This window comes from Myotis yumanensis, unplaced genomic scaffold, assembly GCF_028538775.1.
Source record: "Myotis yumanensis isolate MYYU_CA2020_CCGP unplaced genomic scaffold, mMyoYum1.0.hap1 SCAF_1, whole genome shotgun sequence".
Taxonomy (NCBI): Eukaryota; Metazoa; Chordata; class Mammalia; order Chiroptera; family Vespertilionidae; genus Myotis; species Myotis yumanensis.
The window spans coordinates 194,938,651-194,957,669 of record NW_027223752.1 but is presented as its reverse complement, the minus strand read 5'-3'; the positions used below and the strand labels follow the sequence as shown (position 1 = coordinate 194,957,669).

At 38.1% G+C, this 19,019-nt stretch overlaps 1 protein-coding gene across 2 annotated transcripts in view; it reads right to left on the bottom strand.

The window, feature by feature from the left end:
• Window positions 1-19,019, bottom strand: part of ADAMTS3 (ADAM metallopeptidase with thrombospondin type 1 motif 3) — a 251,866-nt gene that overhangs the window by 10,237 nt on the left and 222,610 nt on the right. For both annotated transcript variants that reach the window (XM_070395237.1, XM_070395246.1), the window contains 8 exons: window positions 18,866-19,011; window positions 17,530-17,705; window positions 16,196-16,329; window positions 14,629-14,752; window positions 11,621-11,701; window positions 10,330-10,493; window positions 4,522-4,687; window positions 582-714 (listed from right to left, as the gene is read on the bottom strand). In XM_070395237.1, the coding sequence (XP_070251338.1) occupies window positions 582-714; window positions 4,522-4,687; window positions 10,330-10,493; window positions 11,621-11,701; window positions 14,629-14,752; window positions 16,196-16,329; window positions 17,530-17,705; window positions 18,866-19,011 (1,124 nt within the window). The remainder of the gene's footprint in view (window positions 1-581; window positions 715-4,521; window positions 4,688-10,329; window positions 10,494-11,620; window positions 11,702-14,628; window positions 14,753-16,195; window positions 16,330-17,529; window positions 17,706-18,865; window positions 19,012-19,019) is intronic.

Here is a 19,019-nt window from a genome sequence, read left to right as displayed (position 1 = left end):
GTAGACATAAGAAGAATGAGGTTTAAGTCAGCAGTAGGAGCTAATAAACGGATGATGCAGAATTTCAGAAACCGAGAGCTTACAGCCTCAGGTGAAAGTGCGGGTGATGGCAGGGCTGAAAGCCGGGACTGATGGAAAGTCTACTGGGAGGCAGGTAGGGCTCCTAATTTTTGACTTTGCTGGGTGACTGCTCCTCCTCTAACCCAGCAGAAGATTTTTTTTTTGTCTTCTGCAGAAGGTAAATCAGAATTTTAACTCGTGGACAACAGATACAATCAATGGACAACAGAGAAAGAAACCATAGTGAATACCTGGGGTTATGTAAAAACCCACATATGGAATGGTGAGATGACCCTAGCTGCCTACACGTATTTAATTTTTACCAAATACAAAAATATATTTTTGAGAAGAAGGAATATGGTAGAGAGCAGGGAACCACAGCTTCACATAATTCCTGGGAATTGATTTGACTATTTAAACCAGATACATGTATTAGCTTTGACCAAAATTGAAAAGAGCTAAAGACATTTAAATCCATTCTATTTTGTCCTCAGGGTATGACAGTTAAAATAAATACTTACAGTGGATGTGTACACTCTTGAATATTGCACATTCTTCTAATAGGTTTCGGCTTTTTGTTGACTTCACAGAAGCTGCGATGAACCATTTTATTGTCACTTTTCCTACGGCATCCGTATTTAGTGTACTGGAAACCTGTGAAAGGAGATACATTTCTTTGTATTTAATCACTTATCCATTCAACAAATATTTACTGAATGCATACAATAAACCAGCCACTTTTCTGGTTGCTGAAGGTCCAGAAGTAAATTAAATAAACAAAACTTCTTTTCAGAGCCTACATTTAACAAATATTACAAATTATTAAATAGTAACTGCACATTTGCTAATAAACTGAACCCTGAATATAGAGACTCTATTATTACAGACAAGTTTGAAAACCACTGTGACAAAACCCTGTGACCTAGGCTTTTACAGAGTTATGTACATAATGCACTGTAGGGGGCACCAAAGCAACGCAGAGGGGAAAGTCTCTAACTTCACTGGAAAAGGGGAGGGAACTCTTCTTACATGATCAGCACTTCTTTGAGTAGAATCTTCAAGTTCAAATAGTATTGCATAAAGGGGATAAAGCAGAATATTCCTCCAAGCCAAGGAAATAACCTATAGAACACGGCAGGTCTCTTTGAATGACTGAAGTTTCACATGTGAAGGGAGTGGGAGATAGGAAAGGCTCCATGTAAAAGCCTTGACTGGCAGACAAATGTTTGGAGTTTATTTTTAAGGTCACAGGGAGTTATTAAAGGTCTCTTCAACCATCAACTTTCACATTTGTAAATAATGATTTCTTATTTTGAAAATTTAAACCTAAAGGAAGTTGTAAGGAAAGCACAATAAACATTTCTATACCTTGCATCTAGATTAACCTTGTGTTACCATGTCACTGTATTTGAGATAGATACATATATTTACTTACATATAATTACTATATAACACATATGTAAAATTTTGCTGAACCATTTGGGAGTAAGAACAGTTTCTTACATAGCCACACTATAATTCTTAAAATCAGGATATTTAATGTAGACATATTATTATAAATCTAGAGGCCCGGTGAATGAATTCGTGCATGGATGGGGTCCCTTGGCCTGGCAGGTGATTGTGGCTGATTGGGGCCATCTGGCCCAGTCCCAATGGGGGCCAACTGGGGCCGGCCAGCTAGGGGAAAAGACTGTAGGAGGTTGGCTGGCTGCAAAAGGTTGGCTGTGGGAACACACTGACCACCAGGGGGCAGCTCCTGCATTAAGCATCTGCCCACTGGTGGTCAGTGCATGTCATAGTGACCGGTCGTAACAGTCGCCTAGATTTATATATATATAGACTAGAGTTTGGTACATGAAATTTGTGCATGGGGGGCAGTTCCCTCAGCCCGGCCTGCACCCTCTCTAATCCGGGACATCCCTCTCGCAATCTGGGACTGCTGGCTCCTAACCACTTGCCTGCATGCCTGCCTGATTGCCCCCTAACTGCTCCTTGCCTGCCTGATCGCCCCCTAACTGCTCTTGGCCAGGCTGATTGCTCCCTAACTGCTCCCCCCTGCTGGTCTGATCACCCCCTAACTGCTCCTCCCTGCCAGCATTGATCACCCCCTAACTTCCCTCCCCTGCTGGCCTGATTGCCCCTAACCACCTCTGTCTTGGCCCCTGCCCACTGTGGCTTTGTCTGGAAGGATTTCTGGAAGATGTCCAGTCTAATTAGCATATTACCCTTTTATTAGTATAGACTAGAGGCACAGTGCATGAATTCGTGCACAGGTGGGGTCCAGCTGGTTCAGCCCCAATTGGGGTGAATCGGGGCTGGGCCTGTCAGGAGGAGGAGATGGCAGGAGGTTGGCCAGCCAGCTCACCCTGATGGGGGCCCAATCAGGGCCAGGCCGACTGGGGGGAGAGGTCATGGGTAATTGGCTGGTGGGTCCTGCCCTCGATTGGGGTGGAAGGGCTGATCAGGGGTCAGCAGCTGGGGGAAGGGCTGTGGGAGGTTGGCCTGCCAGCCCCACTTCCAATTGGTGTGTCAGAGGCCAATTTGGGATGGAGCTGGCTGGGGGGAGGGGCCATAGGCCGATTGGGGGTGGGGCTGGTCATGGGGAGGGGCTGTGGGTGGTGGGCTGGCTGGCCCCAGCCCCAAATGGGGTGGGGGGACTGACTGGGGGCAGGGCCAGCCAGGGGGAGGGGCCGCAGTCCAATTGGGGTGGTGGGGGCCCATCAGGCATGGGGCTGCTGGGGGGAGGGGCCATGGACGGTTGCCTGGCCAGCCCTGCCCCTAATCAAGGTGGGGGGGAGCTGATCTGGGGTGGGGCCGGGTGTGGGAGGGGCTGCGGGCTGATGAGGGTGGTGGGGGCCCATTGGGGGTGGGGCTGGCCAGGGGGAGGGGCTGCAGGAGGTTGGCCAGCTGGCACCACCCCCTGATTAGGCTAGTTTGCTGGCAGCAGTGGGTGTCATAGTGACTGGTTGTTCTGGTTGTTACAGAGTTCCGGACGATGGCTTTTTATATATATAGAATATATTGTCCATACCCTAAAATTTTCAATTGTTCCTATATGTTCTGTGCTGCAATGTTTTTCCAGTCAAGGACATTCAGTTGTCATGGAATTAATCAGGAACAGTTTTTGAGACTCTTTATCTTTAATATATTTGAGGTGTACACGCCAACTGTTTTGTAAAATGTCCCACAATTTGGATTTATTTAATAGTCTCCTAATGGTCAGATTCAGGTTATTCACTTTTGGCAAGAATACTACATAAGTTATATTTTATTTCAGGGCAACACATTAGGAGACTAAAGGATTTGAAACAAGGAAATAATATAACTCTACACATTAATTCATTAATTCATTCACTCATTCATTCAAGAAAGAATACCCTGCAAATAAAGAAAGAAAAGAAAATCAAAAGTTAATCAACTAAGAGACTTTTGCAACAATCTTCCCTTCCAAAATTGTGAAGGAAGCCCAGTGAGGAAGGAATAGATGTGGTAGATGTTAAAAAGGTGTATATGACAAATCCTGTGACCAAGTCAGTGGGGAGGGTGCAAAAGGAGGGAGGATCCAAATTAAACAAACTTTATATAATAAATAAAATGCTGTTTTACATAAGCAACTAAAACACTTTAGGCCTACTCCCTCGGCCCCCCAAAAAACACTTTAGAAATGCATTCTTGAATTTAAAATGATAAAATAAATGGTTTAATAATCTTTTGTTTTCAATTAGTCAGTGTCATTATTGTGAGAGGTCCTGGCCTTCTCCTGCCTGTTGGGAGAATTTTCTTGGCCAGCCCGATTCTGGAGCACTGCTGAGAACAAGAGGAATGGAAAATGGGGGAATCGGAGAACCCATGAGAACAGCTTAATGGGTTTACGTTATGGAGGGCAGAGAGGCAGCATAATGTAGTAAGAGCATGTACTCAGAAGCCAGACCTCCTGGGTTCGACATTATGGATTACTTATCTTCCCTGTGCTTTGGTTTCTCCATTAATACAACAGACATGGTGATAGAAGGGACTTCACAGAGGCCTGCAAGTATTCAGGCATTAATATGTAAAGCATTTAAAGCTGTACCTGGTACATAGTACAACTAATAGCTCTTTAAATAATAACACTGATAGAAAAGAAATGCATAGGTAGGGAAAGTAAAAGTGCAGAAGGTGAGCACCAGAGGACACTGAATTTGGGAGAGATTGGCAAGAATAAAGTGATTATTGAAATCACACGAGACTGAAAGAACTCGAGGGAAAGTGAAAGAGGATTTGAAGAAGGTCTACATTTATGAATGGATTCCTACCCTTTGTAGATTCTGCAATTTAGGTAAAAATGCCTTGTATTTATCTTTTAGCTCTGTGTGGTATTCTCAGATGATGGCCTCCATTAGAGATAATCCTTAAGGCAGAAGCAAGCAGACTGGCTTAGTATGAACTGCTTAGTAAAGTTATAAATGTGTCAACTGTTACCTCCACCACAGGGTTTGGAACACTGAGACCAGCTCTTCAAAGCCCACTCAAAAGTGTCTAATTCTTCCTGGATGACATTGTTGTTGTTGATTGTAGGTGCGGAGTCTTCATGGATGATGTACTTATATGTAAGGCTAGAGCGGGTATCATTCTCCTGAGGTATAATCTAACGCACACAGGAAACAGACATATGTAAATCACCTGAGAGTTGTAAATTAGGAATGAAAAATTATAAATATTTCAGAATATTGCTCTTATTGAAACTGGAAGACTTTCAAGTTGTTTCTAAAAACATGTTTTTATTTTAATCAACTAAGGTACAAATGTGCCCTGTTTAAGAAAAAAACACACACACACAAACCTTAAATATATAAAACTTTGACCATAAAAAATATAAAAATACAAACACTGAGGAGTAAAAGTTTGTATTATAAAAATAATAATTTTATAAGATTCACTGTAAATTTCATAAATTATATATCTCCTTAGTGCATTTAAAAATTATTTTTAAAGTGTTTTGTTATGATGAGCAAAATAATAAAGTTCCCTTCAGAAAATATAGATTATAGAAAAATACAGGAGAAAAAATTATCCATAATTATACTAAACTAGAGAAAACTGAAATACTTCTATTATTTTAGGATATACCCTCAAGATAGTTTTATATTATGTGTATGTGCACATACACACATACTTTCTAGACTTGCTTATTTCACTAAATGTATTATGCACATTTCTCAAGATAGTAAATATTATTTAAAAATGTAACTTTAAATGTCAGCACAGTGTATATAAAGGTCATGCGCATTATTTAACCATTTACTTATCATAAACATTTGTATTGATTAGAATTTGTCCCCACCTCAATGGTAACTTGGGGCTAAAGAGTACAAACACCTCAGAATAGTTAGAATAATCATTACTTTCATAATCAGATAGTATATGAAAGTGCCCCAATTCAGCACTACCTATTATACAGTTTTCATCTTTATTAACTGGGCAAAAGATTGTTGTTTTGGTTGTTATTTACTTAATTTTCCTGTTTGTAGCCATGTGAATCTTGTCTGCTGTACATTGCATATTCACATCATGTCCTCTTTTTGTGAAATTGGTATACATCTTTTTTCTAAATAATCTATGCAATAATGATATTAACTTTTTATAAGCATTGCAAGTATATGGAATTTTAAATTTGCTTTTTAATTTTGTTTAGAGCAAAGAATTATTTTAAAAAATAAATATTTAACTTTCATGTACTTACGATGCATCATACAAGTGGAGAAATGTGCAATTCATTGGTATGAGGTTTTTTTTTTAGTTTTTTTTTCTAGTTTTTTCTCTTTTTTGCTCAATCTTCTCCTCCCTCAGCTGTCAGCTTGCTCTCTGTCTAAGAGTCTGTCTCTATTCTGCTTGTTCATTTTGTTCATTAGATTCCACATATAAGTGAGATCATGTGATATTTCTCTTTCTCTGGCCAGCTTATTTCAACTAGCATAATGCTCTCCAGGTTCATCCATGCTGTCACACAAGGTAAGAATTCCTTCTTTTTTAAGGCTGAGTACTATTCCATTGTGAAAAGTTACCACAGCTTTATTATCCACTCATAATTCATTGGTATTTTAAACTAAACTTTTAGAAACACCTTTTGTTTGAGAAATCGAGGGATGCTAAATCGCTAGAAAGCTGGGGTTATCTGAGTTCTATTCTCTTCCCCTTCTAGTCTTTGTTTTTTAAAAAGCATTAAAAACTATGCCCTGGCCCTTACACTCTAGCCAGATGTCTAATGCTTTCAGTCCCAGACAACCTAGCCCCCATGTTTCGGGCTCCCTCGCTGGGATTCCATTCCTTTAGGGAAGGAAAAAAAGATCATGATGATAGAGCACTGCTTGTCCACAAACCTCTAGGCTAGCTATACAACTCCTATCTCTCCAGCCCACATTGATCCCTATGTCCACATTACTATCAGTGAGCAAAGCCTTGAGGCCACCCACCGTGGAGGTGAAATGGCAGGGATCTGAGACAAGATACCTGTGTGGCTGGAAAAGAATGCAGTGTAGTTACATAAAAGTGAAACAGAGCTCTGATCTCCAATCATTCAAACTTAACAAGATTTTGAATATTATATATCTTGCTATAAAATCATCTAACCCATGGAACAGAATGACAGTCCAAAAATAAACCCACATACATTTAGATAATTAATTTTTGACATAGGTGAAAAGACAATGTAATTGAAAAATAGCAGTTTCTGGTTTGTTTGTTTTTTGTTGTTGTTGAACAAATGGTGCTGGAACAACTGGACATTGTGGTGACTTCAAATGCTGTCCACAGATCCTTTGTACTTTCCCTCTCCATACATGCAGCTTAAATCCTCACCCCTCCCATGTGGGCTGGACTCACTGACTTGCTTCTGGCAAACAAACAACAGCAGACAAGAGGGGATATCACTTCCAAGAAGAGGTTAGAAAAGACTGATTCTGTCTTGGTTGTACTCTTTCAATTTCTCTGTCACCTGAACCACTTGTTCTAGTGGAAGCCAGCTGCCACGGGATGAGGACACCTCCCATAAGCAGCCTATGGATAGGCTTAAATGGTGAACATCCCAGGCCCACCAGTCCCCACAGGAATAGCTTAGGAGTAACCTTCTGAGGCCTCCCAACAGCCACGTGACTGAGCTGCTAAGCCTCGAGGTGCTTCGCCACGGCTGACAGCAACCTCATGAGATACCCTGAGCCAGAACTAGCCATTTCATCTGCTCCCAGATACCTGATCCACAGAAACTAGGAGACAAGGAATGTTGCTTTGTATTGAGACACTAAATTGGGGTTAATTTGTTATGGGGCAATAGATAATATAAACATCTGTATGCAAAGTAAGAACCTAACATATCACACAAAATTTATGTAAAAATTAACTAAAAATGGTTCATAAACCTAAATGTGAAATGTAAAACTACAGAACTGTTACCAAAAAAGAGAAAACATTTTGACCTTGGATTAGGCAAAAACAAAACAAAACAAAACAAACAACAAAAAAACCCCAACTAACACCAAAATCTTGATCCATAAAAGAAACAAGATCTCAGCAAAGTTAAAATATAATATTTTGCTCTGTGAAAGACTAAGAGAAAGGGAAAAAAATTATAGACTAGAAGAAATATTTGGCAAATCACTTACTTCACAGAGGACTTATTATATCAAGAATATATAAACAACTCTTAAAACTCAACAAAAAAATAACTACTTTAGCAATAGGCAAACGATTTGAACAGGCACTTTACCAAAGGGAAATAATTTTCAAAGGAAAAACAAACCCTTGGGATTGAGTGGGAAGATTTGGTTTTAGATTAGTGCAATATTTGTTATAGAGAATCTAATAAATATTTGTACACAGAATGCAACACTGTTTTTCCAATCGAGTAGATGTCTTCTGCTTTCATCCATGTGGGAGTAATAGAGGTACCTTCCTGACATTAAAAGCAATAAAACTGGAAAGAATTACAGGAGGGAAATTTGTGGGGGGAGACAGTGAATAATAGCAAAGGACAATGATCCCTGTGAGAAGAGAAAAGTGCCAGGTCCTGGCTTCCTGACAGAGCCAGGTCTGGCCCCTGGCACAGATTGCTGAACTCCAGCCAAAACGGCATTCTCACTGAGCTGAGGGGACAGAGCGCAGACTATGGAACTCACAGGGCAGAGCACTAAAGAACAGGGGGCTGCATAGAGGGGTGGCTCAGAGGATGCATAAGTCCCAGGCTGAGGGCTGCTCGGTGCATGCCCGGGGCCAAGACACCACACCACCTACTGAGTGGCTGCTGCGGGCCTGGGAACAAGACAGAGGTGCTCAGAGTCAGACGGGGCTGAGAGACCTGGGAGTTCTTATCCAGCCAGGGTGAAGAGGCCTCATCAACCCCCAGGTGTTGGGTTAATGTGCCAAAAATGCCAAGTCATAAAAATAAGGACAAAATGAAAAAGCTCAGCTGTAATGAAGAATAAACCAGGACCCTAGGATCAGAGGGAACTGACTGTCTGCCAGCTAGGATAAACCCAACTCTTATAAGGAAGGTGACATAAACCAAAGGCCCTACAACTCACCATCTATCATGTCCAGTGTATAATAAAAAAGACTGTTGAAGCGGGAAAATGACTCATTAAAAAAATCAGTCCATAGAAGCAGACAACGTGAAGATGCAGGACTTAAAGGAAAAAATTAGACAAAATGAGTGGAAATATACAGAAATCTCAGCAGAGAAGCAGAAATGACTCCGGGGGAGAAAATGGAAATTCTAGAAAAGAAAAGCACACCAGCATCTGACATGGAAAATTTACTGGATGAACTCAACAACAGATTGGAGACCACATAAGACACAGTCAGTGACCCTGAACACAGCTCAACAGAAACTCTCCAATCTGAAGAACAGAGAATAAAAGATCATACAGCATAACCAAAGCCTGAGAGACTTCTGGAATAATTTCAACTGGTTTAACATACATGTAAATGAGTCCTAGGAGTAGAGAAATGACTAGGCGAGGGGGGGAGGGGCAAACAAACTTGAACACATAATGGTAAACTAATCCAAAATTGGTGAAAAACTTCAACTTTCAGAGCCAAGATGCTTGGTGAATCCCAAGCCTGATACATAACAAAGAAGGTCACAAACTAAGCATAAACAAACTATTAAACAAAGCAAAATGACAAAGAAAAAATCTTAAAAAGTAGCCTGAGAAAATGGACACTTTATGTATAGAGCAGCAATATAAATGAGGCTACTTCTCATCAGAAATTATGGATTCTAGAAGATAGACATTACATGAATGAGTCAAAGATGGCCCCTGTCTATTGGCCCTGAGGTTGTCTAGTCCTTCACCACAGGCTGAGCCTCTTTAGCTTAAAAGCCTGCTAGCAGCAAACCCAAAATTTTATATACAGTTGTTTTAAATGTAGCCCAAACAAGCTTGTTTTTAGCCATTAGAGGTAGCTTGCTTTGCAGACCCATATGAAACTGTATCCAATATCTGCTAACTATACCTGAAACTGGGGCTATAAGGATCCCAAGCTGCTGCTGCTGCCCCTGGGAGCACTCAGACCCAGAGGCTCCCCCTGTGCTGCTGAGCGATATCACCTAGCTACAAAAAGCCCCTCTCCACCCTCTTCTCTCATGGAAGTTCTTTTCTTCTCTATTGGATGGTGGCCCTACAGGCAAACCTGCTAAGGTGTCACCAGTAAAGCTTGTGTATGTTACTGCCACCTCATAGTCATATCCATGATCAGCCCTGACATTCCTGGAACTCCCTGCAACATTGTAAAAACATCTTCAAAGCACTGAAAGAGAAAGACAAACTAGCAACCAACAAGTTTGTATCTAGTAAACATATCCTTTAAGAACAAGGGTGAAATAAAGATATTTTCAGATAATTGAAGGTTGAGAGAATTCTTTGCCAGGACACATACCCACACTACAAGAAATGTTAAGGGAAGTTCTTTATATTGAAAGTGAATGATACCTGGTGGAAAGTCAGACTTAGAAGAAAAAATGAAGAATGTTGGAAATGGTAAATATATATTTTCTTGTCTTGATTACTCAAGCAAAAAATCATAATACTGTGTTATTGGGTTTATATTGTACATATAATTATATAATAAAATATATGGCAAAGTTGTCAAAGAGTGGAAAGAAGCAGATAAATGGAATTATAAAAAAACAAGCAACTAAATATTCAATGTTCAAGATAAAAGTGCTTTCAGATAAATAAATAAGAAAATTACAGCAAAATCAACTACACATAGAGAGCCTGTAATGCCACATACCAAAACAATAACAGGATCGTGCAGAGGTCCATCTGTGTGAAGAGTTTCAATGTCATCTTCAATATTATAATCCCATTCCACACCAAGATCAATGAAGGTCCGTGACTTGGCTTCTTCCCCTTTGCCATTTAAAATATAGTGGCCTGTAGCCTGGTTCTTAATAGCTAAAGGAAGGAAAATGAGTAACCAGCAGACATTTTATTTTATCATACTGCAGCTTTGATGATCCCTAGTAAGTCTATCTACCCCCTTTTATAAGTCAAAGACTGTGTTTATTAGCATCAAACAAGTCAAATTGAATGTTAGTTCTGCTCTGAGTCCCTTTCCCCAAGAAGGATTTCTAACTAGTCAAAAACAATAGCAAGAAGGTTACACAGAAGATAAAAACTGGGAAATGTTCCCATTTGAAAACACTGTCAAAGAGGTTAACAGTTTCAAACTCACTCAATCCTAGACATTTCCTCAGAAACCTGGAAATACTTTGAAAATAATGGATACTTCTATAATAATTAATATAAATCATGTATGTTAGTTCAGCATATAATGGCTTATTATAACATAATGGTTTATTTATTACTGTGTATCTCTTTCAAGTTATTCAAAAGAATCTTCTTTAGGAAATTACAAACAGCCATGCAAAGGGATCTGCATGTACCAGTCAGAAACTGGACACAGAACAGATGGTGGGAAAATTTTTATTAGACTAGTAAAGTTCACATGTGGTTGCTTTTCAGTCAAAAAACTTAAAATGCAATAAAATTAAGGAGAGGCATACAGTATGGCATCAACCAAAATATCAGAACTAATTTGTCAAAATAAATATGGCAAATTTTTCTGATATTATTCCTTACTTTAATGCATTTTAACATATTTATTTTTTCTTATCCCCTAATGCAGAGCGAAAATGCACATGTACAAATCTGCCAGATGGTTTTTCTTTCTTCATGAAATAATGAACCAATCAAGGTTCAACAAAAATTAAATCTCTATTTTTTAATATTTCTTGTTTTAAAGGAAGAGTAGTTGGAAGAAATGACCAACAAAATCACACAATAATGCATTTATAGATAACTTCAATCATGCATATCTATGTGTATGTATATATGTGTGTGTATATATGTGTATATATGTATATATGTATATATATATACATCTATAGACATAAATATCTATATATATCTACATGTAGATATATATAGCTATACATATACATATATAGATATAGATATATCTTTGGCAGTTCCATGTTTAAGTGCATGTTAAAGCAGAGCCAGTGGACAGAAACACTTACCAAGAATATGAGGAGAAGCCTCGTCTTCTTGGATTAACACATGTCTAGCACCAGGGGGTATATCAAACATCTTAAGGTACCCTTTGCATGTGTAGTAAATTTTGTAGGAAGCAAAGGAGAAAACAAAAGCGACAACCTTGGTTAGCTGAGCATTCCGTTCTCACTGTTCCTGCACGCAGAAGAGGGCATACATGAACTGAAAGAAGCAGTTTCAGAAATTAACTTCAAAGCACTGGTAGCTTGTGTGACATCTGGCATGAGATTAGGGGCTACACCCCCTTTTTTTAATTAACGAGGAAGAAAAGAGTTGACCTTGTTTCTAAACTACTAGCCATTTATCTTGTGTTGACTTGGGAATTGTGTCAACAATTCTGGCAAATTCTATACTTTCCTGTGTCCCTCTACTGTGATTTTAGTTTTGTGAACCACTCTTTGGAAGTGCGGCCAATTTTTAGAGTATTTAGTTGAACTTCTGAAAATATTTTATCAACCTCTATATTATTTCAAAAGTCTAAGCAGTGAGTACAGATTGCTAAACTTTTAATAAGTTATCTTCATATTTAAAATCCTGCCTTATTCTAAAGAAATCTATAATAATAAAAGCATAATATGCTAATTAAACCAGATGTCCTTCTGGACTTCCTTCTGGACAAAGCCGCAGTGGCTGAGGGCTGGGGCCAAGGCCCTTGCATGAATTTCATGCACCGAGCCTGTAGTTCAGTTATAAATGCACAACTGCTGATGGACTTGGAAAGAAATATGTTTTCCATTTGTAGATGGACAATTATCATCTACCTATGGGTAGATTGATCCAACTTTTCACATTATTCATTAGTGGTTTAACTAATGGAATAGTAATTTTGGGGTCAGGGTTTCAGCACCTGAGCCAAGGAAAGTCCAGTACAAGAAAAGTACCATGTTTGCCTGAGTGTGCAATGGCTACAAGTAACATGCTTGAGATGCCAAGGACAGCAAAACAGCTTGATTCCATTTATGGATGCCCATCTTTCTGCAGTGTGCGACAACTTACCCAGTACATTTTTAGCTTCCCTTGTTTCAGCAAGAGAAACATTACGAGCTCCTTTGGGTAAAGTGAAGGCGCCTCTTGTCTTCCCTTAAATAGAATGTCTTTAATTAGTGGAGGTTTCGTGTTTATCAAAGTCTTGCTGTTTCATTGACTATATGATAAGCTATATATATGTATATATATTATTAGGTAAGTTAAAAATATGTTCTGTAATTTTATATGTTGAAGTCAAACCGCATATACAATAGTTAGCTAATGCCAATAAACTGTTAATAGTCAATGAAAGTAAGACTGAGCATGAATGAAAAATGATATAGGTGATTTGAAGGTGAATACTTGCAGATTTCATTTCCCAGCAACTCGAATTCTGTATGGCACCGCTTGCTTAAATGTTTCCCTGTTGGAAAAGGTTAATTAGTCTATTGAATGACTATCACAGCCTTAGTGCAAAGAAGTGGATGTTAGATTATCTTTGAACAGTTTGAATCTGTATGGCTGATGAAAGCTTTCTTCTTTTCTTCTGACCTTGATTCACAGGTTTAGCATAATTTTTGAGGTGTCTGCAAAAAAGTATCACTAGCTCATATTAACACAATATATAGAATAAATGAGTCCAAAAATTTTTCATTACATTAATTCACTCTGGAAAGAAAACAAAATGAATTATTTTACACCTAAAATATTAATATATAACTGCAGTAAATCACTTCATAAGATGGAGAAAATTACATTTTACTCCACCAACCCATTATTTATTTTTATATATAACATTCTAATTCTGTTTGCTTTATTAAAATAATATAATCAGCAAGAAGGCAATATTTGCTTTTTAACAATGTTCAAGGTACAAAACATAGTAAATTATCTCACAGGAATAACAAAGACATCAATAACTACAGTGAAGAATGCTTAAGAAAACACACTGGAGTTAAGTCACCTAGCTCTGCCACCCTCAGTATATCAGAGCAAAGCAGGGATGTGTGGAATTGACTTGAGTTGGGTAGCTGATATATAATGAGAATAAAAAGAACTAAGAGAATTATTTCATTTGGATGAAGACCAGCTTTTTTATAATTTCTTTTCTCTTAAATTACCACCACAACATATGCTCAAAGTACACCAAATCGTTTTGTGTTATTTTGGATGATATAAGAGAAGTTTCTCAAGGGAAGCACCACATCAATTTTTAAATGTCAAATTATCAGAAATATTTGCCTAATAAATACTTATTGAATAACAAAATATTTTTTATAAACTAAAAAAAAATTTTGTAATAAGTGTTTGCATCTAAATTTTTTATGAAAATTCCAATGGATAATTATGAGACTACTAATATCTTTTCATATTCTTTATGTTTTTGTTTCACCTGTTGAAATTTACCATATCATATGCCTAAGACCAGGTCATTAATTATATAATGAGCACAAAAGTTCACATGCACAAGCAATTATACCATAGGTTATTTTTGTTTGTACCTCAATTTTGTTTAATATAAAATTATAAAAAATATATGAAATATGGACCCTAGATTTATAGACTTAAAAATAAAAAAAACCTGTTCACTTTTAAAGTAAAAGAAGTAAAACTAATGTAATATTTTAAATTGTATCTAAAGTTTTGTGATTTTTTTACATTCTAACAATTTATGTAAAATAGAAAGTTCAAAATAAGCATCAATTTTATTAGATCTAATGCATTTTATTAAAAGCAAAATAAAACGAAACAGATTTTAGCTAACTACTATAACTGATAGTGATTTTACTTGTTCCTTATCAAAATTTAGTAGATAATTTTTTATCATAAATGCTATGGAGCATGAAAAGTTTTTTAAAATATTTCCTTAAAAGGTTATCTGAATAAAAATAAATCAGCAGCTAATGTTTTATTATGTTTATAGAGAAAATGTTGCATTCTTAAACGAATTCTCAAAAAATACAAATCATAGAGAAGGATACTAAATCCATCAGAGGCCTCATCTTACCAAGCTTCCTGGGAGTCCTGGTAAAGGTCCCCTTCACAGTTCGACAATGAGAATTATCTCCTCCACAGACACCACACTTATCCTCAACCTTGTTAGAACCAATTTCTTTATCACAGCCCACTTTCTGGGGAGAGAAGAAGGGAAATGTGGCTAATTTTAATGTGTCAAGTCAAGGTTCGTATCCTAGAGAATGATGACTTTGTGTAATCAGGAGCCCACAATTAAGCCGCTTGCACCAAACTTTCTTTCTGGCTCTGATTTAAATACCTCAGTCTTTTAAAAGAACTACTGTGCAATCAAATGACTAGTACTCCAGGTAAACTTCCCCCCGTCTAATGACCATCATACACAGTCATCATCATCATCAAACATGTATTAAGCACAAATGTTGTAGTAGATGCTGAGGAGACGAAAAGTTGGTGAGTTTCCCTGGTTGCTCTCATATTTATAAAGATGAATAATAAAACTGTGAGTTGTACATCAGTACAAGCTTTACAAGTTGGCTAGGAATGGAAGACAAAACTTTACCGAAGTGGTAGAGACATTCACAGATCCCTGAAGGAATCGAGTTTGTGGAAATAGATTTTAGGGATGTGGAGGGATTCAAACAGAGCCATGGAAATTGTGTGTTCACACAAAGTGGGTTCAGAGAACAATATTTAGCCATATTTAAACAAAAGGAAAGATGGTGCAAAGCACAGGCTGTGCAAGGCCTTGAGTGTTTACATTTCCACATTAACGTAACTGGGAATTACTGAAGGTAAAATTTCTGAGCTGGGGCAGCTCCTAACGTAAGTCAGTGTAGGATAAGAATATGTGGCATGCCACAGCACTCGTAAGTTTGAGGTGAAAGTGGACAGAGGAAATAATTATCACACATCCATTGATGTGCCAGACATGGGGGAGGTGAAAGATGACCAAACACAGATTTTACTTTCAGGGAAAATTCAGATCAACTATGAGTCACCTGTACATGTAAAATTCATTAATATAACACTAGTTGTTCTGAAGTGAAAAGAAATCAAACAGAAGTGATGTGTTCAGTTAATAACAATAGTCCCCTATCAATTTAGCATGATATATGAACATGAGTAAGGAAAAAAAACCTTCCTTTAAAAAAGAGATTAAATGGGGCCAAAAAAATAGTTTTTGCATCTTCGCTATTTTTGTTCCAAGAAAAGTTTCTATTATCTCTTAAACAAAATATAAAATACATTAAGCATTGGATTTTTTTTAAAAAGTGTACTTTAACAGCAGATGGCTACTAGTCAAAAACTCAAAGCAAAGACATTGTTCCCATGTTGTATTCCCAACCTACAGACATCAGAGTGACTAGGAAAAGGATTTGGCTGGAAACTGGGACGACTACAGTTAAGTCTTGATTCGGCCAGTGAGCAAAGTTTGATTTTATTAAGTGCAGTTTCTCCCAGACTTAGTTTCGCTAATGAGCTATGCATACATTTACATCATAATGTGATGTCCCAGATATGAAGTGGTTTAAACATTCTGAAAATATGCAGATGAAAGACAGTAACAGTAGAATTGCAATATATTGCAGGGAGCTCACCACACACTCTCCTCGCACACATATGCTGTACGGGTCTTTGTAGGAACAGTGTGTCCCATCGTGTACCAGCTGTTTCATGTAGGCAACATCGCCAGTCTCTTTGGATTGACAGTAAAGGTGGCATCTTTTCTTGGCTGCATGAGATGGAGGATTAAATCAACTATGTAAAGTGGAATATTTGAACAGCATAGTTTATTTTATTTTTTAAATATAAAGTTTCAACATGATTTCCCGAAAACAAACAAAAAAAGGTATAAATAAATAAAATAAAGAGAAGAAGAAATTACACATATTTAACGTATTTGTTTCAACCAGGGTGACCATATGATTTAACATCTAAACTGGGATACTCTTGAGAGTGAAAAAGGGCTCTATTAGTAACTACATAGGGACAACAGGTCTAAACTGGAACTATCTCAGAAAACTAGTTGTGCAGCAATCCTGGATTTAACCACGGCTCTTCAAATGCTTTAAATCAGAACCACTTTGCTTTCAGTGGTGCTGACAGCGCCAAAAGGGTTTCTCTTTCATTTAACCCAATGACCCAGTACACCTTTTGCCTTTGTATAATCTCAATTAAATTTAATATAACTTCTGTGACTCACTTCACCAAAATAGACTGAAAAAATAATAATGCATTTCTTCTTAACTCCAACTTTTAATTCCTACATGGATGCATCTTTCTTTTAAAACAGCTTTTCACCTGAACTCAGCAGTGCCCTATACCACATGATAATCAAGTAATTATTTTCTTATATTCACCCAAGTAAGAAATAAGGTGAGAAGTTTCCATTTGAACACAAAAGTAACTGAAAATTCAAGGGTAAGAAGGGAAACGTTAAAAGGGAGTTTCCAAGTGTATTTTTCAAAAACTGGTGTATAGTACAAAAGTAAAAAGGTTAGGAAGTTTCTGTTGTTATTAAATACTGGTCTTATTCTTACTCCTGACCCCACTGTAAAAGAACAGTATTTCCCTCTAATTATTCAGAAAGGACAGATAACAAAATTCCAAAAGTGTTTCCTAGTAGACGGATTTCCATTGAATGAGGAAACTTGACATCTCTTCCAGGCTTTTCATTTTGTCTGCATTCCACTGGTCTTTCCAGTAGTGATGGCGGTAGTGCTACTTGCCAGGAACTGTTCCACAAGTCTCACCTCTCTAGAGAAAGGAGGACGTTAACCTTATTCTTGGAAACCCAGAAGGACTTACCCCTGTAAGCACCACGGTTTCTAAGTTACCACATAGGGATCAAGAGCCCAAGGGATTGGTGTAGACAAAGCATCAACTCTAAGTAACCAACCACACAGCGGGGAAAGGGCAGGCATCTACTCACAGTCAGGATGTTCATAGGGCATCCAGTGGTGTTTGCTGTTCTGGTATTCAAAGTGGGAGTTACGCTGCTGGCACTGCTGTGCTCTGAAGTCTTCAAAGTGCTTTGGGCATTCATCTGTATTACAAAGCTGGTACTCAAAATTAACACCCGGACAATCCTGACCACCATTGATGGGCCTAAAGAAAAGACAACATTTAAAAAGGCCTTTTGGCTCTGGTCCAGCAGTGAAAGCTTGCAGACACAGTGCTCTAGGGAGGGCAGAAAGCCAGAGTTTCTGAGCTGCCAGCACCAAGTGAATGAACTCATACTTCCTAATTGCAATTCCTTTCCAAAAGCACCATCCTCTCCCTCTGGGGGCAGGGAGGGGGCCCAAAAGTCAACTTCAAGTGGCTTTTCAGTGTATTTTAAATGCATGGCAAAAATCTATAAAGAAATAAAAACATGGATATGAACTCGAAAAATTTTTATTTTCTACCGTGCATAAAACATGTAGATGCAGCCCAAAGTGACTGTGACCACCGCTCTATGCCTCAGTTTCCCGTCTTTTCTTCCTTAGAGAAATATTGAGAGGATTGAATGCATGAACATATTTGAAACACTTAGAACAGAGTGTGGCTCATAGTGAAACTTAGCTGCTCTTACTACTGTAATTTTTATTGTTTTTTTCTACTACCATCATCTCTTCCTGTGAAGACATGTATGTGACTTCAGTGTTTATAAAAGACATGCTCAGAGCCATCTGCTGCCAGACAAACAGGGCTGCTCACATTTTAAACCCTAGGCAAGGAAGAATGTCCTAAGGTTAATATTTTGGTTATTTTTCCCCTTAGAAAATAAATTTTCTTCAGTATGCAATAGGAATTCAATCAATTTAGTCTGAGTGAATAAATTGATAACTTTCCCCAAACAGTTCTTTGGCCTTCTTCTACCATCTTTATTTTGTTGTTGCCCTGCCCTGAAGCATCCCCCTTCTAATCCAAGTGAGTAAGCATGTGTTTGGTGCTACTGCCACCATGACACACCTGTGCTTCTTACAGTGAGTCTCACAGCCTTGGTGCCCAGGCCCTCAGAGCACAGTGATGGGCTTCCCTACTCAACTCTTTAATATTCCTAAACAGCAATTTCCTCAAAATCTCTTATCTTCATTCGAGCCTCTCATCTTAACCACTGACTATAGTTCACAAAATTGATAAATGGAGATTTATCCAAAATAGACACTTAAGCCTTAGTTTTCATGCTCCGTATTTTACATGTACTTTACGAAATAGTAATAACATTATATTGAAGCATTTTCTGGCCTTTACAAAAGTGACAGAATTAGAGGGATCATACTCACATTGGATTGTTGCACTGGCGTGTTCTGAAACGAACACCAGTGCCACACGTCCGGGAACAGGAGCCAAATTTGGTCCATGACCCCCAATTGCCATCTTGTTTTTGTTGATTAGCATTCTTCCACATGCAATGGCCCTTGTAGCACCACTTAGGAA